A 19,795-nucleotide genomic window follows, 5' to 3' on the forward strand; every position below is an offset into this window, starting at 1 on the left:
CACTGTTTACTTTTTATTACAAGACACACACTTGAATGTACATGTTTATTTGGTATTTGTACAAAAAAAGTCAAATGAACATATATACACACCATACGTATTAAACAAATTCATATAAATTATTAATGAAATAACTACATCTTTTTCAATAAACAACTCTATTCAGGGTGAAGGTCAAATGAACTCAATTGGCATTAAATTCCATACAAAATTGTACAAAACGCTGTACATTGGAACGAAGCTGTGCAAAAACAGCAAAATGGGAGCTCGGAAGCAGATTCTGTCCGGTGCGAGTGCGCATGCGCTGCGTTGAAACTTTTTGAATGGGAAACTAATCGGCGTCCGCGGCGTCGTGTGTTGGAGCGGTATCTTCTTCCAAATGTGTCCTGGAAAAGTCTTGTTGAATGTGGAATACTACGAGACGGTGATCTCCTCTTCGTCTGACTCTGAGAAGTCCGAGTGCTTGCTGGAGAGCGACGGCGACGAGACGCCGCAGGAACCTGTCGTCTGCCTGCCAAATGTTTCCTCCTCGTCCTCCTCGTCGTCTTCAGACTTCTTGCCCACGTCGCTGAGATCCGGGTGCGGGTTGGCCTTGGTGGGCAGCGTCTGCTCGCGGCAGCCGCCGGATGAGAGCAGCTCGCGCTCCTTCGAGTTCCTCCATTTCATTCGCCTGTTCTGGAACCAAATTTTCACCTGTAGAGCAAAAAAAAGCCAAAGCAGGTAAGCTGCATGAATGGAGCTAAAAAAAGTGCGTGCGTGATGACGTCATTATGCAATGACGTGAACCCGTGATTGTCAAAATGAGGTTTCAAATTGCTAAAAGTTCAGGTATCTTTAGTAAGTTCGACTTATTTGCAATTTAGATATTTATTTTGGTGCATATTTATTGTTTCCTCTTTTTTGATGTACATAATTTAAGATCAACAGACAGATGATTACATTACAGGCAACACACTCGTTAACTTATCTCCGCAACATTTTTCATTTATGTCTGCCAATTTGTTTTTCACCACGGTTTGTTTTATTTTAATTTATATTGTTTGTCTATAAATTCATTTGGTTTTTTTTTTAACTGCGCTTGTTGAAATATTTAAATGTATCGCGTAAACACAGCGACTCCCAATGAACTTGCGGGTGTTGTTTTCAAAATAAATTTCTAAACAAATATTTTAAGTAGATTAATTTGTTTTCGAATTTTTTTACTAAAACATTGCAAGTCTGAAAAGATGCAGTCTGAAAAAACGCCACAGATTGACGAAACTCAAAACTGTAAATATTTAAATGAAAAACACTAAATATAAAACAATCCAATGAAAAACAGCATGAGCGATATGTGAAGATGTTTTTACCTGTGAATCTTTCAAGCCGAGTTTGGAGGCCAGCTTCTTTCTGTCCGGCTTGCTGATGTATTTTTGTTTTTGGAACATCTTCTCCAAAGCTTTGCGCTGCACGTCGGAGAAGACAGCCCTCCGGAGCATCCCTCTGCGGGGCTTCCCTCTGGCGGCCAGTGGCCACGAGAAAGTTCCCGGGATTGGCACGGCAGAGGATGCTGGCAAGAAAAAAAAAGAAGGTAAATAACAAAGGCACTAATTTAATGACATATCCATGTGTTGTTCATTGAGGGTGCTGGCGGTGGGGCTCGCTTTTTTCTTTTTTTCTTTTTTTTGAGTGAAATGGCACGAGGTGACTAATTAGCACATTGGGAGCATTGGTATGCAAACGAGCCAGCGTTTCCTTGAAGGAGGCCTGTGTGGGCGGATAGAGGAGTTAATAAAGCGTGAACGGTAATTGTGTAGTAATGAACTAACACAGAAAAGACTCTGGACAGGCGGCGAAGGCCATATATTACGGCCACAAAAGGAGATTTACACTTTTAAACTAAACACAACTGCATACCAGAATACTGATGCCCACAAAAAAAAAAGGGGGGGGGGGGGCGCTTTTTTTTTCTTCTTCTTCTTCGTGGTGCCCTCAAATCATTTTCATTAAATGAACACGAAAAGCTATTGAGGACGCCGAGTTTCTTTGTTGGCCCATTCAGTCCAGCCCATAAAAGGGACTCCATTATGATTAGTCTGAATGAAAGACTTTTATAGACTTTTCTAAGAGATTATTCTTCATCTCACCTCGCCACTGGCTTGCTGGAGGGGCAAAAAAAGAGGCAGAGAGGAGTTTGTAAGCAAAAACATCCTCAGCGAGGGCATTTTAATGCATTTTTTTGGAAACAAGAAGCACCTTGATGACATGTTGGCTCTGATCGGACCCCAGTTTAACAGCATGGGCCACTTCCAGTCTCACTAATTTTATGGGTGCGTGCGTAAAGTAGGCAAATATGACTTCAATTGTTTCTTGCTGAACTTGTCGTTAATTGAAAATGACATCATGATTCCTAATTGCGAAGTCACATGACCAAACCCAGGTGAGCCGTGATGTCATTTGCAGTCGACAAGTGGCAAAATGGCCACCCCCTCTGAGATGAATAAAAATGGTTAGTTGTTCCTGCTTAATTCAAATTCCACAAATGCAATATAGACAAGTGGGGTCCTCAGAACGTATTATCACAGAGCTATTTTTAAATAGTGCAACAACTATTGGCTTTGGATTTCAAAACAAGTTCTCCGTCGATTTGTTCCAAATTTAAATGGCTTTACAATGTCGAAACCATAGGTGACCCTGGACAAAAATGACGTTGACACCCCTGCTCTATGTGGTCTTGTGAGAATATAGAAATCTCTCAATGGCGCCTAATGGGGAAATTAGTGCATGACTGGTAAAAGTCACTCTCCGGGGTGGGTGGTTCACCCCAGTGGGGCCTGACCAAATTGGTCACGGTGCCGCAAAAAACTTTTGTTGGCAGCTACTGCGGCCCGGTGGCCCCCCGGCTCTGTGGGAAAAAAAAATGCCCCCTAAAAAAACGCCCCTCAATGGGAAGCTGGGGGGCTGTAACCGGCCGCCCCGCCTCTAATTTAGAGCGTGACGATTAAGGATAATTGGTTAATTAGGAGGTAGGTGGGTCTGGGCCAGAGGCCATTAGAGAATCACACTTTTTTTTCCCTTCGCTGAGTGTTTCTATTTTGGGAAGATGGTGGAGGGGTGAGAGCATGTCTACCTGGGTGTAAGTAAGGCGTCCGGAACATGGGCTGCAAGGTTCCGTCAAAGCAGGGGACATGGAAGCTCTTGGAGTGCATGCTGTGGAGCGTCTGGGGGGAGGGCGCTGCGGAGGGACGGGACAAGTTAGATTGGAGCGCGCTGCCGCGACGCGCAGACTCGCGGGAGAACTTACGTGTCTTTGGTGACGGCGCAAGGATGGCGCTCACTCCAAACTTGAGGAAAGTGGCGTCCTTGCTGCTCGAAGTTTTGGGCGAGCACGACTCGCGCGTCACGGTGGGCGAACCTCGATCCATGCGCACGTCCGCGAAAGAACAGGTGGTGGCGGCGCTCGGCGGCGTCCGGTTCAGGAAGGCGGCTGGTCGGCTTATCCGGAGTAGATCTTCCACGAGGAAGCTGGAATGGGTCGGCAAGGCGGCGGGCAAGCTGTGGTGAAGCGGGAGAGCTGCTGGCCGGTAGAGGCCCGGGTAGAAGGCGGGGGGCGCGATGACGCTTGGGATCATCATGGTCCCGGACTCGTGCCTGAGGAGAATTACTCCGCGTGTCTTAGCGAGGGGAGATGGTGTCGTCGAGTGGTTGCAAAGTCCTCTGTGGTCTCCTCACTGTGGGCGCAGGAGCTTTATAGCGGCAGACCCCCACCGCAACCCCCTCGACGCCCACCCCTCTCGGGCCTGACAGGCTCAACAATGGAGCCAAACAAAGTTCTCCTCACGGGCAGCTTTCATAGTGGGCTGCCATTGGCCGGGGAGTGCAATTTATGATTGCATTCGACTTCATAAGCAAGCAAGACACAATGTGGCCACCACAAAAGAGGTCCACTCATCGGTTTTGCATATGGACCTCTTTCCTTTCACCCTATTGTGTCGGGCCCGGGCTATCGCTGCCTAATTAAAGACCAATCTTTACATATTGTCTCATTATGTGCGATTTTCATTAGTACACTTTCCCCTCATTACTTTCACTTAATTAATAATAGGAGATGGGTTTAGGTTGAAAATACTGTTATAAAATGACAATTTGTACTTTTCCATTCTTCACCGATGAAGGATAATAATATATCACGATCGTATTAGTGTATTTTTTTTTTTTTTTCTTGTATTCGTCGAGACGCTTCCAAAATGCAAATGCGTTTTTAGGGTTTCATGGGATTTTCAACACTCAATCTGGCCCCGGTCATGGAATAATGTCTTAACGGGATTGTCGCTATCAAAACGCTTTAACAGATGTGTTAAATATCACTTTGTGCACAAGCGCGGCTCGCCACGCACAACAGGAGAAGTGTGCGCCGCTGATCCTGTTAGGAGCATGAACTTTAACTGTCAGCCTCAGCTGCGCAGGAGGCGCCCCCTCGGACGGCCTTTCTCTGCCTCCCTCTCCCCGCTTCCAAGAGGGAAGGGAGGAAAAAAAAAAAGAAGCCGTATTTCTAAAGACGGTTTTGTTCTGCTATTTTAACCGGCTGAATAAAAGTGCATCTGTGATTTGATTTCAAACGCATTCATATGAGCAGACTGCTGAGCGCTCAAATAAAACTCGCATTAATGCCACTTGGGCCCTGATCGTCGTGTTCTGTCAGCTTTACCTCGCAAAAGTGTTCAAGCAGAAAATTCGGAGCAAAAGGACCGTGCACGCACGCAAAATGCATGATAATTTCCATGAAAATAAACACACAGTTCACGTTTAGGCTACAGTTTATATATTAAATTAAAAAAAAAAATGCTCATTTTGAATCTTTATCCGAAAATGGAACCGTCTGTAAATGAGTATTTCGCAAATAAATAAAGTATTTTAAATAATCATTATTATTTTGTTGAAAAATGTGTATTTACGGATAGAGCATTTAAATCGGAACTTTTTAAAAATATAAATTATTGACATTTATGGCAACAGGGTGTTATCACAACAAAGTCATTTGTTTTCTTCAAAACTTGCTGAGTTCAAAAACAGTATTTTCGTTTAAATGCCTAATATAAAATGTGATTAAAGTTTGGTTCCTTGAATTTTTTTTTCACAGCATAAGCTCACAAAAAGGACATTTTCATTTAAAAGAAATTTTGTAAATAGTTAAGAAGAGTTGGGAAGGGTTTTGTTCTTAAATTTTTATTGCGTTTTGTAGGTTTTTGTCACGATCCGTTAGATCCGATTGGAATACCTTTTTTTTTTATTAATCCACTGGATATTACGAATAACATTTGTGTCTCAAATCACTAACCTTGCAGGTCCAATAGTGACGAGTGCTCAAACATCAGTCACTTTTTAAGTAATCATTCCCAGGGAACGCCCCCGTGAAATGATCCTTTGCGCATCACTCAACGCCTATCAGGGGCGCGTCTTGCACGGCGTGCACGCGCCCGACGCGCAACACAGACACCTTCGAGAAGCGAGCAGCCCTTCAAAGCACCCCCACCCCTTTTTTTTTTTTTCTTTTTTATTAGCCCATATTCCTTTACTTGGCTCCCCAAAATCCTCCCTTTGTACGAGCTAAGCAGATGGTTAGCAGGAAGCATGGGCGGCCCGGCCTGACCGAGACGAATTTCTATGAGCTTTGCTCGCTTGCCTCGTCCGAACCGGCTTCTTAAAACAGCTGCCCGAGGCTCAATTAGAGCCATTAAAAGCACATCGCGAACGTATAACAAGACCCGAGCTCCAAGTCCCCGCCAAGACACCCCACCCACCAATCGTATCATTTGTTATCCTGCGCATTTATTAGGAATAAGTGCGCCCACTTTAGAAACATGGCTCCCGATAGGGATGCTAATGTGCGTGGTTATGAAACCATATGCATCGGTTCCGATTCATACGATGACGTTATCTTACTCTGCAGTCGCGTGCTTCTTCGTCTCATTGGGGAGCGCAACGAGATGATGATTATCATCATTGATGATAACTATCATAATAATAATCGTGCCGGTCGACAGAAAATCTTAATCGGAGATGGCTTCCTGTGTCCCGAAACATATGTGACGCTGGTTTAAAAATATGAAAACGTCGTAACTTTTTTTGCTTATACCACATCAGATTTGAGTTATTTTCATTTGTATGTTTTAGACCGATAAATGCTTGCTCAATGCCGATTATTCCATGTGTTGTAATTCGTAAACATTGTAATTCATAGTTGTGATATTTCAGAGAAAAATCCAACTGTTGCTGAATCTGACCCTTAATGAATGACTATGTTACCAGAGAAAAACTAAATTACTTAATATTACTAAACATATTACCATATTACTCATTATTATTATTATTATTATTGAAAATCTGATGGGCTAGACGAGAAAAACCAAGGGCCGATTCGGAATAGCTGCAAAAAATAACATTTAGAATAGTTTGCTCAATCAAATCATTGACCAATATTTATTTTCTCCTGTAGCCTACTTCTACCATGTTTGCATAATTTTATATAGATTTAGCAGTCAGTCCACCTAATAATCAATATTGTATTTTTAAAGACATATTATCAATATGTCATTAAAAAACCATTTTTCTTATCATCTGTCCCACCTCCTTCAAAACAGCTCTGACATCACCATGCCCGAACAAGCATGTAGCCTGTTAGCAAACAAACTCAAATACCGTGTCTTGCTGCATATTGACACACATTGCTTACAGAAGACTTGATCGGTGTGATCGTCGATTCAATTTGTCAACACTTTTGATCAGACGTCTGCATTCTTTGTCAGAAAAGGGCGACGGTCCAGTTTAGTAAATAGATGAACTCCACCATTGTGCTGTGTGTGTTTCTGCTGCGTTAAGTGAAAAGGGGGCTGAGTATGTTACCCATGCATGAGAGCCCCTCCATGGGTCGTCCTATTGTGGCCCGAGTCCGACAGGTGGTTACTGTTTATTATTCCCTCATTATTTATTGGTGACGTGGGCGCGGCGAGGACGGGGAACTCCCCGTCTTTTCAGCAGGCCTTGGTGCGACAGATTGCGCTGACTGGTTGTGTCCTCGTGATGTGACACCGCACCAGTCACCGTGTAGTTTGACCCCACCCACACTCTTTAAACACTTTGGAATTCATTAAAGCACTTACTAACACACACTTTTTAAAGTGCATCACTTTGCAAATGCTTTAAGATGATCATTTGTCACTACCACTCTGCTTCTTCACTTGGTCATCAAAAGGAGTTGGCTAAAGATCTTAGGCGAAGTTTATAAAACATTAATTTCAGTTCACTGGGTTGGTGCGCCTGCACGGTTTCACCCTGACATGGTTTCCCACTCGGGGTGTTTTGGCCGCGGCTTCACCTCGCTTCACGGGCAGCGCCCGAGGTCTCGCAGCATCTGGCGCAGGCGGCGCAAAAGCCCCTCACAACACGAGCGAATTAGCAAAGCCCCGAGACTCACAGGCGCGGTGACAAGCATTAAATTGATATTAACTCTGTATTAAACATGCCCCCTCCTTCCACTTCTCCCCCAATGGAGCGGTGCCATGTCAGTGCACAAAGCGCTCCGTATGAACTCACGCTGCACCTGTTCTCTCTGACTTGGCCAGCGGAGTTCAACTTCTTAGTTTTCTCTTTCATTCTCATCCAACTTGACTGACTTCACTTGGGCCCACAGCCAAATAATACTGACAAGCTTTTATTTTGAAGTTGGTGGCATGTGGTGCTATGACAGATAGCTTGACTTAACTTCTCTTGGGGCCTGCAGTAATTGCTAGCTTTCCTTCCATTTTTCTCTTCTTCAATGTGGAAACAGGCTAGATTATTGTAATTCACTTTTCATATTTAAAGGATGTGCCTTATTATACATGAAATTAAGAAATTAAGAAATAAATTAAGAAATAAATTAAGAAATCGTGCCACTTAAGGTTGTGTTCATAAAATCTAACCAACCATAACTCCACAATTTATTTATTTATTTATTTATTTATTCATTCATTTATTTATCTCTTCATCCATCGCTTTATTAATTTATTGATCATTTAAGTAATTCAATAATCTGCTGTTACCCACCACTTAATTTACTTGGCAACAGTCAAATAAGTTGAATACTTATTTTCCACTTAAAGCACTGCTTATGTCTTTTCCATCAAATAGTATTCAGAGGCTGATGCGCTGACGTTAAAGCAGGGCTTCTAGTTTTAACAATAATCCGGCAGCGATTTCCATTAAGCCCTTGTGAGGCGCCTTGATGAGCACTGTAACACACGCACACACTAACACATGCGCTCACAATTTGCCACTGTGACACAATGTGAATCAATTGCAAAATGCAAATGTGCCCCTCTGCAAGTTTAATCTCATCTCGACATTAGTTTCACGGATTTGCAAAGAGCACCCCCCCCCCCCCCCATCCTCGCACCTGCGGGCAGCCTTTTTGGCTGTAGCGTCATGTAAACAGCCGCTGCCTCAACGGGTGCCCCGTCTGAGCACCCAAGCGTCGCTCCACAGCACGTTCAAGAAGCCCGACTTGTGTGGTTGTCAACACCGGTTTAGCTTCCAAGTCTGGTGTTGACCTTCGCCGTGACTCTCCTCAGGCCAACCTGTATTTGATATAGATATATCTGAGTAATATGGAACGACCAGGCCTGAGACAGGGTTCAGGGGGCCACCTCATGCAGCTGCCTAATACTGTCTTTGTTAGCCGGAGATGTTTGAAAGATGTTTTAATATATGCTTGTGTGCAAGATGTGAGCATTCTTAAGCTGTGTGTGTGCCAGTGACTGTTAGTCAAGTGTGTGTGTGTGTGGGGGGGGGATTCCCTAAAAATGAGCACATCTCACATTTGTGTGTTTTTTTCAGAGGTGAAAACAAACATGGCCAGAAAAAAAAAATAAGATAAAAAAAAGTGTGGTTTTTTTTTGCTTACTATGGCTGTAGGCCTCGAAGTGTGTGTGTATTTGTGTGTGCACGCATAGGAGGGGGATCTGGAGTAGAAGAAGGAGGTATGAATGGGGAAAGAAGGCGCTTGGGTGGAGGAGGGGATGCTTGACGGACTTCACTGCCTGTTGGCCCTGCAGCATTGATGCCGTGTTGGCCATATAATCGGATTGCCGGTGGGTGAAAGTGAGCCCGGGTGCTTATGTCAGATTGCGTCTCGTCAAGCTGAATAATACGCATGGCCGGGGAGTGAAGCGGACGCTTGCCATTGAGCCTTCTCACTACTTGTGGCTAAGCATTCCTAAAAGAGAGAGAAAGCCTCATTGGATTCATATATAATTCTCACTCAAGCGTTTTGATGCATTTGCATAACAGCAGGAAACCAGTCATCTTTTCAGGGCGGCTGCTCCGGCTGCACAAGTGTCCGTTTGCATGCGCTGCTGTGTGCGTCTGTGTGTGTGTGTGTGTGTGAGAGGGATCCTAGTTGAGCATTTTTTGCACTTGGCCTCTCATGTTTCATCGAAGATCCAAATCTAAACATTTGGCTCATATCCATGTATACCTTCCTCCTCGGTGTTGCAGTAGGTGACCTTTGACCTGGACCGCTCGAATTGGCTTTTGTACAAATAACGAGACGTGTGCAGGGCAAGTACAACATTGATGTGGTCATGAATAGGCATTTAACAGAGTTCAGCTACTTAACTTGCCAGTTAGGAAAGGGCTTTCTATGTGAAAAATACATGATGGAGCAAAAATTAAAGGAAAGTTTTATGTTTTGTGCAGGATGATGCGGCTGGACAATTATTCCAACTACACGAGACGTGCTCAACGGTGGAATTTCAAAAGGCAAGTTTTGGCATCAAAACATAACTAGCCTTTACAAAAATCAAAGTCCCTGAAAAGTCCATTTATCCATACATAATACATATTTTGATAATTCATTCATTCATTGCTCAAGTCAAATGTATTCATATGCTAATTGAATATAAACCCAGTATGGCTGTCAACTCAGGTCAATTATTTAGTGAAGCCCAGCTTTCAAAGCAAACATGGTGAAGCAGCATTTGGTTGTTATGCTGCACGCAAATGAAATCAGTAGCAATCTGGGTTAGAGAAAAAAAACGTTCTTTAATCATTCAAACTGGCAATTTAAAGCTCAGCACTTTCAGTATGACAAATATTGGTCACGTAGTCTCAGAGGTGGCTGGCGATTTTGGGCTTTCCTCAACCCGGATGCGCACCATCAGCCGCTCCATTGAACCTGTTGAAATTCTCTGATGCATGATGACCGTCGGGACGCTCGGGGTCTTTAGTCAGACAAACAGCAGTAATGCGTTGTGACTGACTTTCCACTCAGCAGACCCCCCGGCTCGGAGTCCGAAATTTCATTTGAATGGAGCAGCGGCCTGCGCTCCGACTCGGACCTGTCATTCATCCTTGCCTTACCGATAAGCCGTAGGTGAGGCGCCCCGACTGCCCCCACAATCAGGAAATTCAAAATCCACTTCAAGTTATAGCACATTATTTTTAGCCGCTCAGGCCTACAAAGCGTTCGCATAAAAAGCCCACTAGAGCGGGCCAGGTCAAAGGTCATCGATCGCAGCGTGACCTGTGCTCTGCTGGGCTCAACATTTAAGGTCAAGAAGAGAAGAATGGTTTGGGAGAGTGCGTCCACTCCAAAGATAAGCGGCGAGAGTTGGGTGGAGGACGGAACCGCTTTACTTCTCCACAGTATCTCGTATTTCTTCCACTTTTCCTTTCCCAGCCTTTCAAATGTTCTGCTTGACTTTGCTGGCGGACGAACAGAGACTAATTGATCACGGCAGAAGCAGATCTCATCGTCACGGTTAGCGAATCCAACCCGATTAGCTTTACGACATGTGTCCGAGATCTCAGACAATGTCCGAAATACCAACAGATGGAATATAAATGATAGCTAGCAGTTGTCGTAAGAAGGGTGCTCAATCTTTCATGTAAATCCTCCGCAGTCACTCTGAGAAAGCGAAGATCGGAATAAAAATAAGAATTTTACTCCATTCAAAATATTCCAATTCATATAAACAAGGCTGCAAAAAAAATGGATAATCTCCATTCGCTCGCTTCCAAGAACTCAGCGCCAAGCCGAAATAATGACATTGATGAGGCACAATGATCTAATTAATTAAAAGCCGTATCAATTCACGCGCTATTGCAACATGTGACAAAGAGCAGATTGAAGCGAGCTTGAGAGCAGAAGACGATCGGCGACGCTTTGCCGATTCAGAAAGCGCTATTGAGCTTCTCCGTCCTTACGGGACACCACAAAGGGGCCCGAGTTAATTAGCAAGAAGGAGCATCTCGAGGAGGACTGGGAAGAAAACCTCCATTCACTCTCCCCTCACCTCTCCGTTATGAGAACGTCTTGAAGAGTTGCAGGGGAAGGGGGGGGACGACCGAAAGGACCCGCCTCGCTTGATTTCATTTGGACAGTCATCCCTTTTAATTTGCAGCGTCATTGTATCGAGCCTGTACTTTCTATTGAGGCCCGGCGATCAAGTAAAAGCGTTTGGAGTGCGAGTCAACGATGTCCCGCTTCTTGTGTCCGCCGGCGCCGGATGAGATGCAGCTCTGGCCCAGGGAGGGATGAGTGGCAGAGAATTAAGAAGCGAAGAGGATTTGGAAAGAGGATGAAGTTTTAATTAAGGCACTTGTGGCTTTCTAAGCAGACTAATTTAGCCACAGTTCCTCACAAGTGCATGAGATGATTGAAACAGTGACGCTGGCCAAGGCCGGAGGGGCTCAAAGTATCTTTCTTTATTGGATCTTTTGTTCGGGGTGATTTTGAAGTGTCCCAATGAGCCGTTAGAAAGAAAATCATCTTTGAGGAGGGGCGGGGGAGAAGCTCAGCAAGAAACATCAGAACACCACCAGATGTGAGTTTTTTCCCTGACACGTATCATAAATTCTGTATGAGCTCAGCAATCCCGATTTGAGGAATTAAGATTCACAAAAGGAGCAAAAGGGGAACAGCTTGGAGCCAAATCCGATGGGGAAAAAAAACAGGGTGGCGTAAATGCTGTGTTAAAATCGAGGCCTGATCACAGCGAGCGAATCCCCGAGGTCCGCTTGGTTGAGGACCACACAAAGCTAGGCCGGCCCGGGCTCAGGTCCCCGAGGACTGAGTAATATGCAAAGCCGTGCACCTCGGCTCTGCCAGCTGAATTTGAATGCTCCCAACAAGGCGGCACCATAAGGAGGCGATATTCAGCGAGCCTTCGCCACTCGCTTTTACATATAAAGCTTTAAGAATGGAAATGCAAGTTTGCATAGGGAAAGAGGACAAGGCTAATTAACGTTTTAAGTCAAAACGACAATGACGTTATTACCCCATAGGCAATGTGAGCACAGAGAAGCTTTTCGGGACAGTCTCGGCGATTCTTAATTCTATCTTCTGTTTTATAATATTTCCTGAACATGGATAATAATGGACATTCTCATGAATTTGTGACCATGAAAAGATTTCCACTTGCAAAGAAGTGTGGGGACTTTTTTTTTTTTGCAAGGGGGGGGCAGTTTGAAGGCTTGTGCTCCACTCTATGGAAAATTCAATGTAAGCTGGGGGGGGGGTCTGCCAGAGGAGCCGGGTGGAGGGTGATGTATGGAAGCGTAAGAGTAAGAGTTTATTCACTGGCGTCTAAGGGAGCCATTCAGAGCCACTGAGAGAGTGTCTATAGCGGGGCAATCAAGCATAGGACTAGGAGGCTTTATCTCTAAAATACAACCCCACCACCACTGAGCTCCACCCTTCAGACACACACACACACACACACACACACTGGTACCTGTGAAAGTCTCTCATGTGCGGTTAAGGGTGCCATTGAGGGAGACAGGAGGGAGAATGGCTCGTGAGGCACAAACAATCCTGAGGAGTCTATCATTCTGTGTGGTGTTGTCTTAGGCCTTCAATAGAGCTGCTGTGACCTCCCCGCATCACCTCCTCCTCCTCCAACTCCTCCTCTTCTCCTGCTGTTGGCTCCATCCATCTCTTCTATCTTCTGCCAACACATCCCAAATTAGATTTCGCAATATCATCCATTTTCATTTCAATTGATGAGCTAAAAACGTACTTATGGTTATCTGGACCAATTCATGATATGTTTTTACTGGCCCACAACATGTTCTAAAAATAACATTCAATATGGCCGCTTTGTATTCCGTTTTTTTCCCAAAGTGAACAACAACAAGTTTGCCCGTCGACATGTTATGTTAGCATTATGCCAGCCGACTTTTGTTTGAGCAAATCACTTTGTTTACTTTGCAAGCTTTATGTTAGCGTTATGCTTGCAGACTTTTGTTTGAGTAAATGTTTACTTCGCAAGTAATAGGTTAGCATTAAGCTTCCGTTTGAGCCAATCGCTTTGTTTACTTGGCAAACATCTAGCGAGGCCCCTGCTCTCATCATGTGACCGCTTTATTGAGTTGAAGCGAGGTCCTAATTTCCATTGTCGTAGGGCCACGACTCATCGAAGCATATGGTCCCGCGATCGCCTGATCTATCACCGGCATCTGTTGTCGAGTGGGCCACTCAGACGCCGTGACAAAAAAAGGCCTTGTGAACATGCGGCGTAAATGACAAGAAGGCCAGGGAAGCATGCGGGGCGGGTGCAAAGAAGTACAGGCGGAGCACGGGCTGGTGGCCGTAAGGGTGAGGCGGGGGGCAACGGAAGGGCCAAAAGAGAAAAGCGGAGAATACAGTCATTACCCACCCAGGGCTATTCCTCTCTGGCCCATTAGCTGCCGGCGGCCGTGACCAATCGGGTTTTGTCACTCCAAGCGGGGTCATCCAGTGGTGGTCCGGGCCCTTCCATAATGGACGCTCACTCAGCCGTCATCACACAAAACCTTGAAGAGAAATTCTTCCTGGGATTCTCCCTCCTCTGTTCAGAAAAGAACCAGTCAGGCAAAAAGAAAAAAAGCCCTAAAGGGTAAAAAGTGATCATGAAAAGGAGATTTGACGCCATGCGAGGCAGGGAAGTGATCGTTTAGCCACACGTGGGGTGAAGGGACTCCGCCGCGGCGGGTCGTGTTCAACTTCACAAGCTCTGCGCGAGCTCAAATCAAATCGTTCCATCCTTCAAAACCGAGAGAACGAGGACTCACTTCTTGTGGGGGCGAGCTCACAAGCTCACGTCGTTGAATTGACCACGACAGATTATGCCGACACGCCATCTTGTTCCAATAGGAGCAGGTGAATTGAAGTCATCCTGAGAAACTTTCATGAGTGGTTTTTTTTGGTCTATTGCTGTACATAAACATCAGACACCTTTTCAAATGGCTCCTAAAAATCAAAATTGCCCAAATTTTGGAGATGCGAAGCTTCTGTCAAAAATTTGTAAGAATTGCGTCCGCCCGTGTGTTTTTGTCCCGTCAGAGACAGAATAAAAGGCCAGTTAGCCACCTAGCGGGCTGCTAATTCTCCATGTCAAATACAATGGCTGCAATTATATGGTAATCAGTGTTGGTGGCTCATACCTTTCTGCAAGCGTATGTCTGGCCAAGCTGCCCCTCCGGGGGGGGGGACGTTTAGTCACGGCTTATTATTGACCCATTAGACAGCCGTCCGTCCCTCTGGCAGAAAGAAACTTGTCGCCTCGCAAGCGCTCATCCAAAAGGATTTTAGTCAATTCATATCATGAGAATGCTCTGTAAATAAAATTGATTAAATACACAAAGACAACTCTATTTCCTATAGATTCAAATAATAATTGCGATGAAGTCACTTTTTACTTTTCACACCCTTAAAAGCAAAAATGTCCGCTTTTTGTCACTTCTCCGTCATATAATTGGCAAATGTGTTGTTTTGATATAATCCCCCAGATCCGTCAACTCTGAAGCTTGCCCTCTGCTCCCCCCCGCCCGCCTCCCCCTCCCACACCCACCCGAACCCGCTGCCACCTCCTCTCAACTCCCCACCCCTGCAAAGCAAAGCTCTCTTTGTTAACCTAATGTGCTTTTACCAGTTGCTTTCTGCCAGGGAGACATCTGCTGTGTGCAACCAGTCAATATTGTGAGGACAGTTCAAAGCGGCCAGTTCATTATCTGTGTCAGCTTAACAACCCAAAGGTAGCGCTCCAAGGGACACAGGAGGAGGAGGAGGCGGCGGCGGCGCAGGGGCGGCCGCGGAGGCTCGCACAATATGTGAAGACACAATAGACTCCTCATTAAGCAGTGATTTATCATGATGGGATGCCCAGGTCAACCTTTGCCCCCTCCCCTTGCGCACACACATTTTGAAAATGATTCTATTGTTGTGGAAAAAGAGATTGTTGTGAAAGTGAAATGATATCGTTAAAAAGGTGAACGTTTTTCGTCTTTATTGAAGAAGTTTGCTAGCAAATTTTTAGCGAATCGCGGATTCTCAGTTTTCCATCACCGAAATGTCACGTGAAAACTCGAGCGTCATTTTCTTGGACGCAAAGTCAAGGCGCTGAGCCGTGCAGATGTGAAAGCCTCTAAAGATGCTCCATGCATGCATATGCAAGAAGATCATAGTGCATCTTTAGCCGCTTTGCCCTCCCGGAGACGGAGGCTCCTCTGGAGCCTAAAGGCCTTATAATGAGCGTTTAATGTATGGCTGCTCAAAATGCAAGTGAAAAGGAATATTCAACGTGGCCCATGTGGTGGATTTGTAAAGCCGCCGCACACCCCTTTTGGCTTTCCCCTTTTCCAAGCCTCCCACCCTCCCTTGCCTTTCTGAATCCATTTGCCTAAATCAATCTCACAGGAGGCGGTCGTGGATAATGTACCAGCCAGGGTTTGTAAACCGTTTTGTTAACAATGCGGTCGGAGAAGAAAAGAGGAGGAGAGGGAAGAAATAAAGCTGGGCATGGCGAAAGAGAGAGAGAGAGAGCGACGGAGAAATGGGCAGAAGGGTGTTGAAAGAGGAACAGTTGGGTGGGTGTGGTGCTGTTTGCGAGCGGCCCCGTGGACTGCTGACACCACCCCTGTCCCATCTCCTCCTCTCTATGCTAAAGACTCGCATCCGCCCAATTTGGACCTGTCCTCGCTTTAGTCACACCAGCTGCCTTCATCATTCTTCACCACACAACCAGCCCGACAAGATGACAAGACCAGCAGACGGAATAAACCCCCGTAACTCAGCTGCAACGCCCCTCTTTACACACACACACACACACACGCACTGACAGCGCTGGTGTCCCCTTTGTAGGATTATAACAATCAATAAAGAGCAATGAGAGATGATCATCTATCTATCTATCTATCTATCTATCTATCTATCTATCTATCTATCTATCTATCTATCTATCTATCTATCTATCTATCTATCTATCTATCTATCTATCTATCTATCTATCTATCTATCTATCTATCTATCTATCTATCTATCTATCTATCTATCTATCTATCTATCTATCTATCTATCTATCTATCTATCTATCTATCTATCTATCTGTCCATTCATCCGTCCGTCCGTCCATCCATCCATCCATCCATCCATCCATCCATCCATCCATCCATCCATCCATCCATCCATCCATCCATCCATCCATCCATCCATCCATCCATCCATCCATCCGTTCATCCGTTCATCCGTTCATCTATCCGTCCATCCATCCCTCTCTCTGTCTGTCTGTCTGTCTCGTTCTGTCTTTGCTTCTCTTTCCATCCTCTACCCTTTTGCTCCATCCATCCATCCATCCATCCATCCATCCATCCATCCATCCATCCATCCATCCATCCATCCATCCATCCATCCATCCATCCATCCATCCCTCTCTGTCACGTTCTCTCTCTTTCCTTCTCTTTCCATCCTCTACCCTTTTGCTCTATCCATCTATCCATCCATCCATCCATCCATGAATTTCCATTTGAATTCCTCAGTTTGCCTCAGTATATTCTTGTATTACTACGTAACTTCTTTGTTCTTTGAGTCAGGCGTTGTCGCCAGGTGCTCGTCCACAAGTTAGCAGCGACATGTCCCATTAGCCCAAACGTGTTCCTCCTCGGCGTAGGCAGCAACCAAGCCACTTTGCCTATCAAAGCTGCTTTTAGTCGGTGGTTGCCTGACTGGGAATTCCCTCAGGTGGCCCTCAGATCAACACCAAAGCGGTCATTACTGGATCACAAGCTGCACAAACGGGCCGAGCCGGACGCCAATCCCCAGAAGAACCTTACCTCGGCGTCCCTCCTGACGAGTGACGGGTCACATGTGTCGCTCCTCTTAACTCCCGCGCTCTGTCATTGTATCTTTGCTGCCATTATGTTCCCTAATTGGCTGTGAGGGGTATTAGGAGAGGTCCCGGCTATGGGGAATTAATTGTGACATCTGATCTGATGTCCACTTAAAATAAGGACGTCATTGAGCCACTGAGAGCTTAAAGACAACTTTTCCTTTGGGGTAAGGCTTAAGATCTGATGATTGATGGCTTATTATAATAGCAATCCCTTTGGGGGAAACGGATTTTACATTTGCTTTCCTCTTGTCCAAGGTGATGTTGCGTTTAATACTGTCTGACATTTCAACATGTATTTTGGGGAGGCCATTTTCAAGTCTGATTTTTGATTATGGACGTTGTCATCTTCTCCAGGCATGATTTCTTTTTGCTCACCGCAGACCAATGGATTTTTTGTTTTAAATTTAAATCAATTTGAAATCTTGAATTGGGAAAGTACTCATAAAAAACATTTCCCCTTCAGGCTTACGTAACTTCTATTTGCAACTTATTCTATTTGCGCGCAGCATTCCAGCTAATTGCTGCTTCACCATGTTTGCTTCGAGCTATGTAGAATTATAGAACACAAGCAGAATTTTTAAATATTCTAACCGGAAGCCAGTGTGAAGCCTTTAGTAAAATGTTCAAACCCGAGCATCGTATTTTCCCTTCAACGTGTTAGCTAAGCTAGGCTAACCCATCGTCCGCAGACACCAAGTGTGGTCCATGAACATCTCCCCCCCAATCAACGGCAGTGCCCCGCACTTTTCAACCCGAAGCCCTTAACAAGTCTCAGTCTGTTTACACACGCTGATGAGTTTGCTAAGTGTACAAGAATGTCCCAAGGACCGCAATCTCCGAATCGGAGCGCCCCTCAGTCTCATCCTTTATCTCGCCATCCATCGGTCACAAAAGCCAGAGATCCTCTCGGAATCAGGAGGGAGAATTTAAGGGATCAGAGCGGGGCCGGCTCCTGAGCAAACAGAGTGTGAGCTAATGGACCGGCCGCTTTCTCCTCCCTTCAAATTATTGGCAGAGCGAGGGAATGTGGTCAGTCCGGTCTTGGTGATAATGCTAAAGCTTGCTAATCCCAAACACACACATCGGCCTTGCACTCTCCTTGATACACACACACAGGGATCGTGTAATCTCCACACCACCCAGGCAGTGCTTTCAGAAGCAATGGGAATGTCAGAGGAGTGTAGAAATGAGAAGGAACCCGGTTGTGAGTCTGTTTTGAAATCACGTACAGTACGTCAACGTTTTGAATGTCCTCAAACACTGGCACTGATTTCCTCTTTAGTCATAAATAATAACTCGGCACTTCTCGTGGATACAGATGACATCATCACATGGAGGATGGTGTTTCAAATCGACAAATGAAATCCATTTAAGAGTTCCCAAACTAAAAGCAAAACATCATGTCCAATATATTGTTTCAGCAGCAGCTGCCTTAACCAGAACGCTATGCTAATGTCCGCTCCGGGGAGGAGCACTTTGGCTTTATGAGGGATTAGCGCTCATTGGTCATCTCCGACTCCCCGCCGAGCGAGCACGCTAATACAGGTTGTTAGTAAACTGGCATTAGCCTCCAGCTAATTAGCCTCCATTCACCAAGTGATTGTCCGGCAGGCTCTGCCATTTGTAGTCATGTTTGCTCATCAGCAGGGAGGTCTCTGTGCTGTGGTGGGTCTGTCATGATCTGACATGATCTGCCTTCTTGCCCATTCCATCTCAGTCACAAGCTTAAATGGCTTTCGGAGGAAGATCAGCCAAAGCTGAGCAGCATCACACTGAGACGGGGGACTGTGGGATAAACATGGCGGCTCTGGCCCTCATCAGTTCGCACACAAGCAGACCTGTTTTTGACATTGATATTAAGAAGAAGGAAGAAAAAAAGCAGTATGGTCATTAGTTGAACTGAAAACTTCACAGAGCCGTTTTTAAATTAGAAGTTATTGCCTTTGTGGCGGCGATTCAGCTAAAATATTGTCGAGAATCGTTCTCATGAAGGAATGAGGCTAATTGCTAAGCTAATCTTAGAGTCACTTCATCGTGAAGCTTAAAACTATTTAAATACTATATCTTATAACTATTTATAAGATCAGTAGCTATTTGTCTGTTTTAGTAGTGAGTTTTTGATTTGGACTTTTGAGGTTTATCAAAAAAAATATTTAAAAAAGTGAAAAATAAATAAATAAAGCCTCACCTCGAACACGTTTTCGGACTTAAAATGTAGTCGATGCATTACGTGTCATATTCTTTGCATTTTTAAGCATAATAGCTCTATATTTACATTTGGGATGTACAAAATAAAGATACAATTATCAGCAATGGAGAAAAATTGAAAGATGGCTATTACAAGCTCCTCACTCTTGCTCGATGTGGGAACGAGACGAAAGGTTAGTTGGATGACATTCCCAAAGCCACTCCGTTAAAGATGCCGCCGGCTCAAAGGACTCATTAAGCCTCGCCGCTCCTTCCACAAAGAGGAGATTTGAGAGCGCAAATAGATCTGATTGCGGATATTTCTGTTTGGCTTTGAGTTTTCGCTAAGAGGCTTTGCCGTATTATGCTATGATGACGTCACCCGAGAACATGCAGATTCAACTGTTTCAACTTTGATGCCTCCCTGGGAACGTCCCGTTCTA

General features: G+C 45.0%; 1 protein-coding gene and 3 long non-coding RNA genes across 7 annotated transcripts; 1 reads left to right on the forward strand and 3 right to left on the reverse strand.

Annotated features, from left to right (window-relative positions):
• Positions 1–31: 31 nt before the first annotated feature.
• Positions 32–3,734, reverse strand: dbx1a (developing brain homeobox 1a). Of its 2 annotated transcripts, XM_088371405.1 has the most exons (4): positions 3,284–3,729; positions 3,110–3,214; positions 1,350–1,549; positions 32–693 (listed from the first exon to the last, which is right to left on the reverse strand). In XM_088371405.1, the coding sequence occupies exons 1-4, from the start codon at positions 3,612–3,614 to the stop codon at positions 415–417; spliced, it is 915 nt and encodes a 304-aa protein (XP_088227531.1). In that variant the 5' UTR covers positions 3,615–3,729; the 3' UTR covers positions 32–414. The 2 variants fall into 2 exon arrangements, with proteins under 2 accessions (XP_088227531.1, XP_088227530.1); XM_088371404.1 differs by having other exon boundaries at positions 3,110–3,734.
• A 4,759-nt stretch (positions 3,735–8,493) lies between these two features.
• LOC148401113 (uncharacterized) lies at positions 8,494–14,781 on the reverse strand. 3 transcript variants are annotated; one of them, XR_015857574.1, is made up of 4 exons: positions 14,071–14,781; positions 13,677–13,847; positions 12,753–12,965; positions 10,120–10,192 (listed from the first exon to the last, which is right to left on the reverse strand). It is a non-coding gene; the product is annotated as an uncharacterized LOC148401113 (long non-coding RNA). The 3 variants fall into 3 exon arrangements; XR_015857575.1 differs by lacking the exon at positions 10,120–10,192 and adding an exon at positions 8,494–8,594 and having other exon boundaries at positions 13,677–14,781; XR_015857573.1 differs by having other exon boundaries at positions 13,677–14,781.
• LOC148401114 (uncharacterized) lies at positions 9,079–14,636 on the forward strand. The gene is made up of 3 exons (XR_015857572.1): positions 9,079–9,107; positions 9,715–9,777; positions 12,869–14,636. It is a non-coding gene; the product is annotated as an uncharacterized LOC148401114 (long non-coding RNA).
• A 3,625-nt stretch (positions 14,782–18,406) lies between the features above and the next one.
• LOC148401115 (uncharacterized) lies at positions 18,407–19,795 on the reverse strand. Its single transcript, XR_015857571.1, has 2 exons — positions 19,354–19,795; positions 18,407–19,003 (listed from the first exon to the last, which is right to left on the reverse strand). It is a non-coding gene; the product is annotated as an uncharacterized LOC148401115 (long non-coding RNA).

Source organism: Syngnathus floridae, chromosome 3 (assembly GCF_059516105.1).
Source record: "Syngnathus floridae isolate MCC-2025c chromosome 3, RoL_Sflo_1.0, whole genome shotgun sequence".
In the NCBI taxonomy this organism is placed as follows: Eukaryota; Metazoa; Chordata; class Actinopteri; order Syngnathiformes; family Syngnathidae; genus Syngnathus; species Syngnathus floridae.

Coding starts and splice junctions, on each gene's coding strand:
- dbx1a (XM_088371404.1), bottom strand. CDS start 3,614: ATGATGATCCCAAGCGTCATCGCGCCCCCCGCCTTCTACCCGGGCCTC. Junction 1,550..3,109: donor GACGCCTTACTTACACCCAG/GTAGACATGCTC, acceptor TTTTCTTGCCAG/CATCCTCTGCCGTGCCAATC. Junction 694..1,349: donor TCGGCTTGAAAGATTCACAG/GTAAAAACATCT, acceptor TTTGCTCTACAG/GTGAAAATTTGGTTCCAGAA.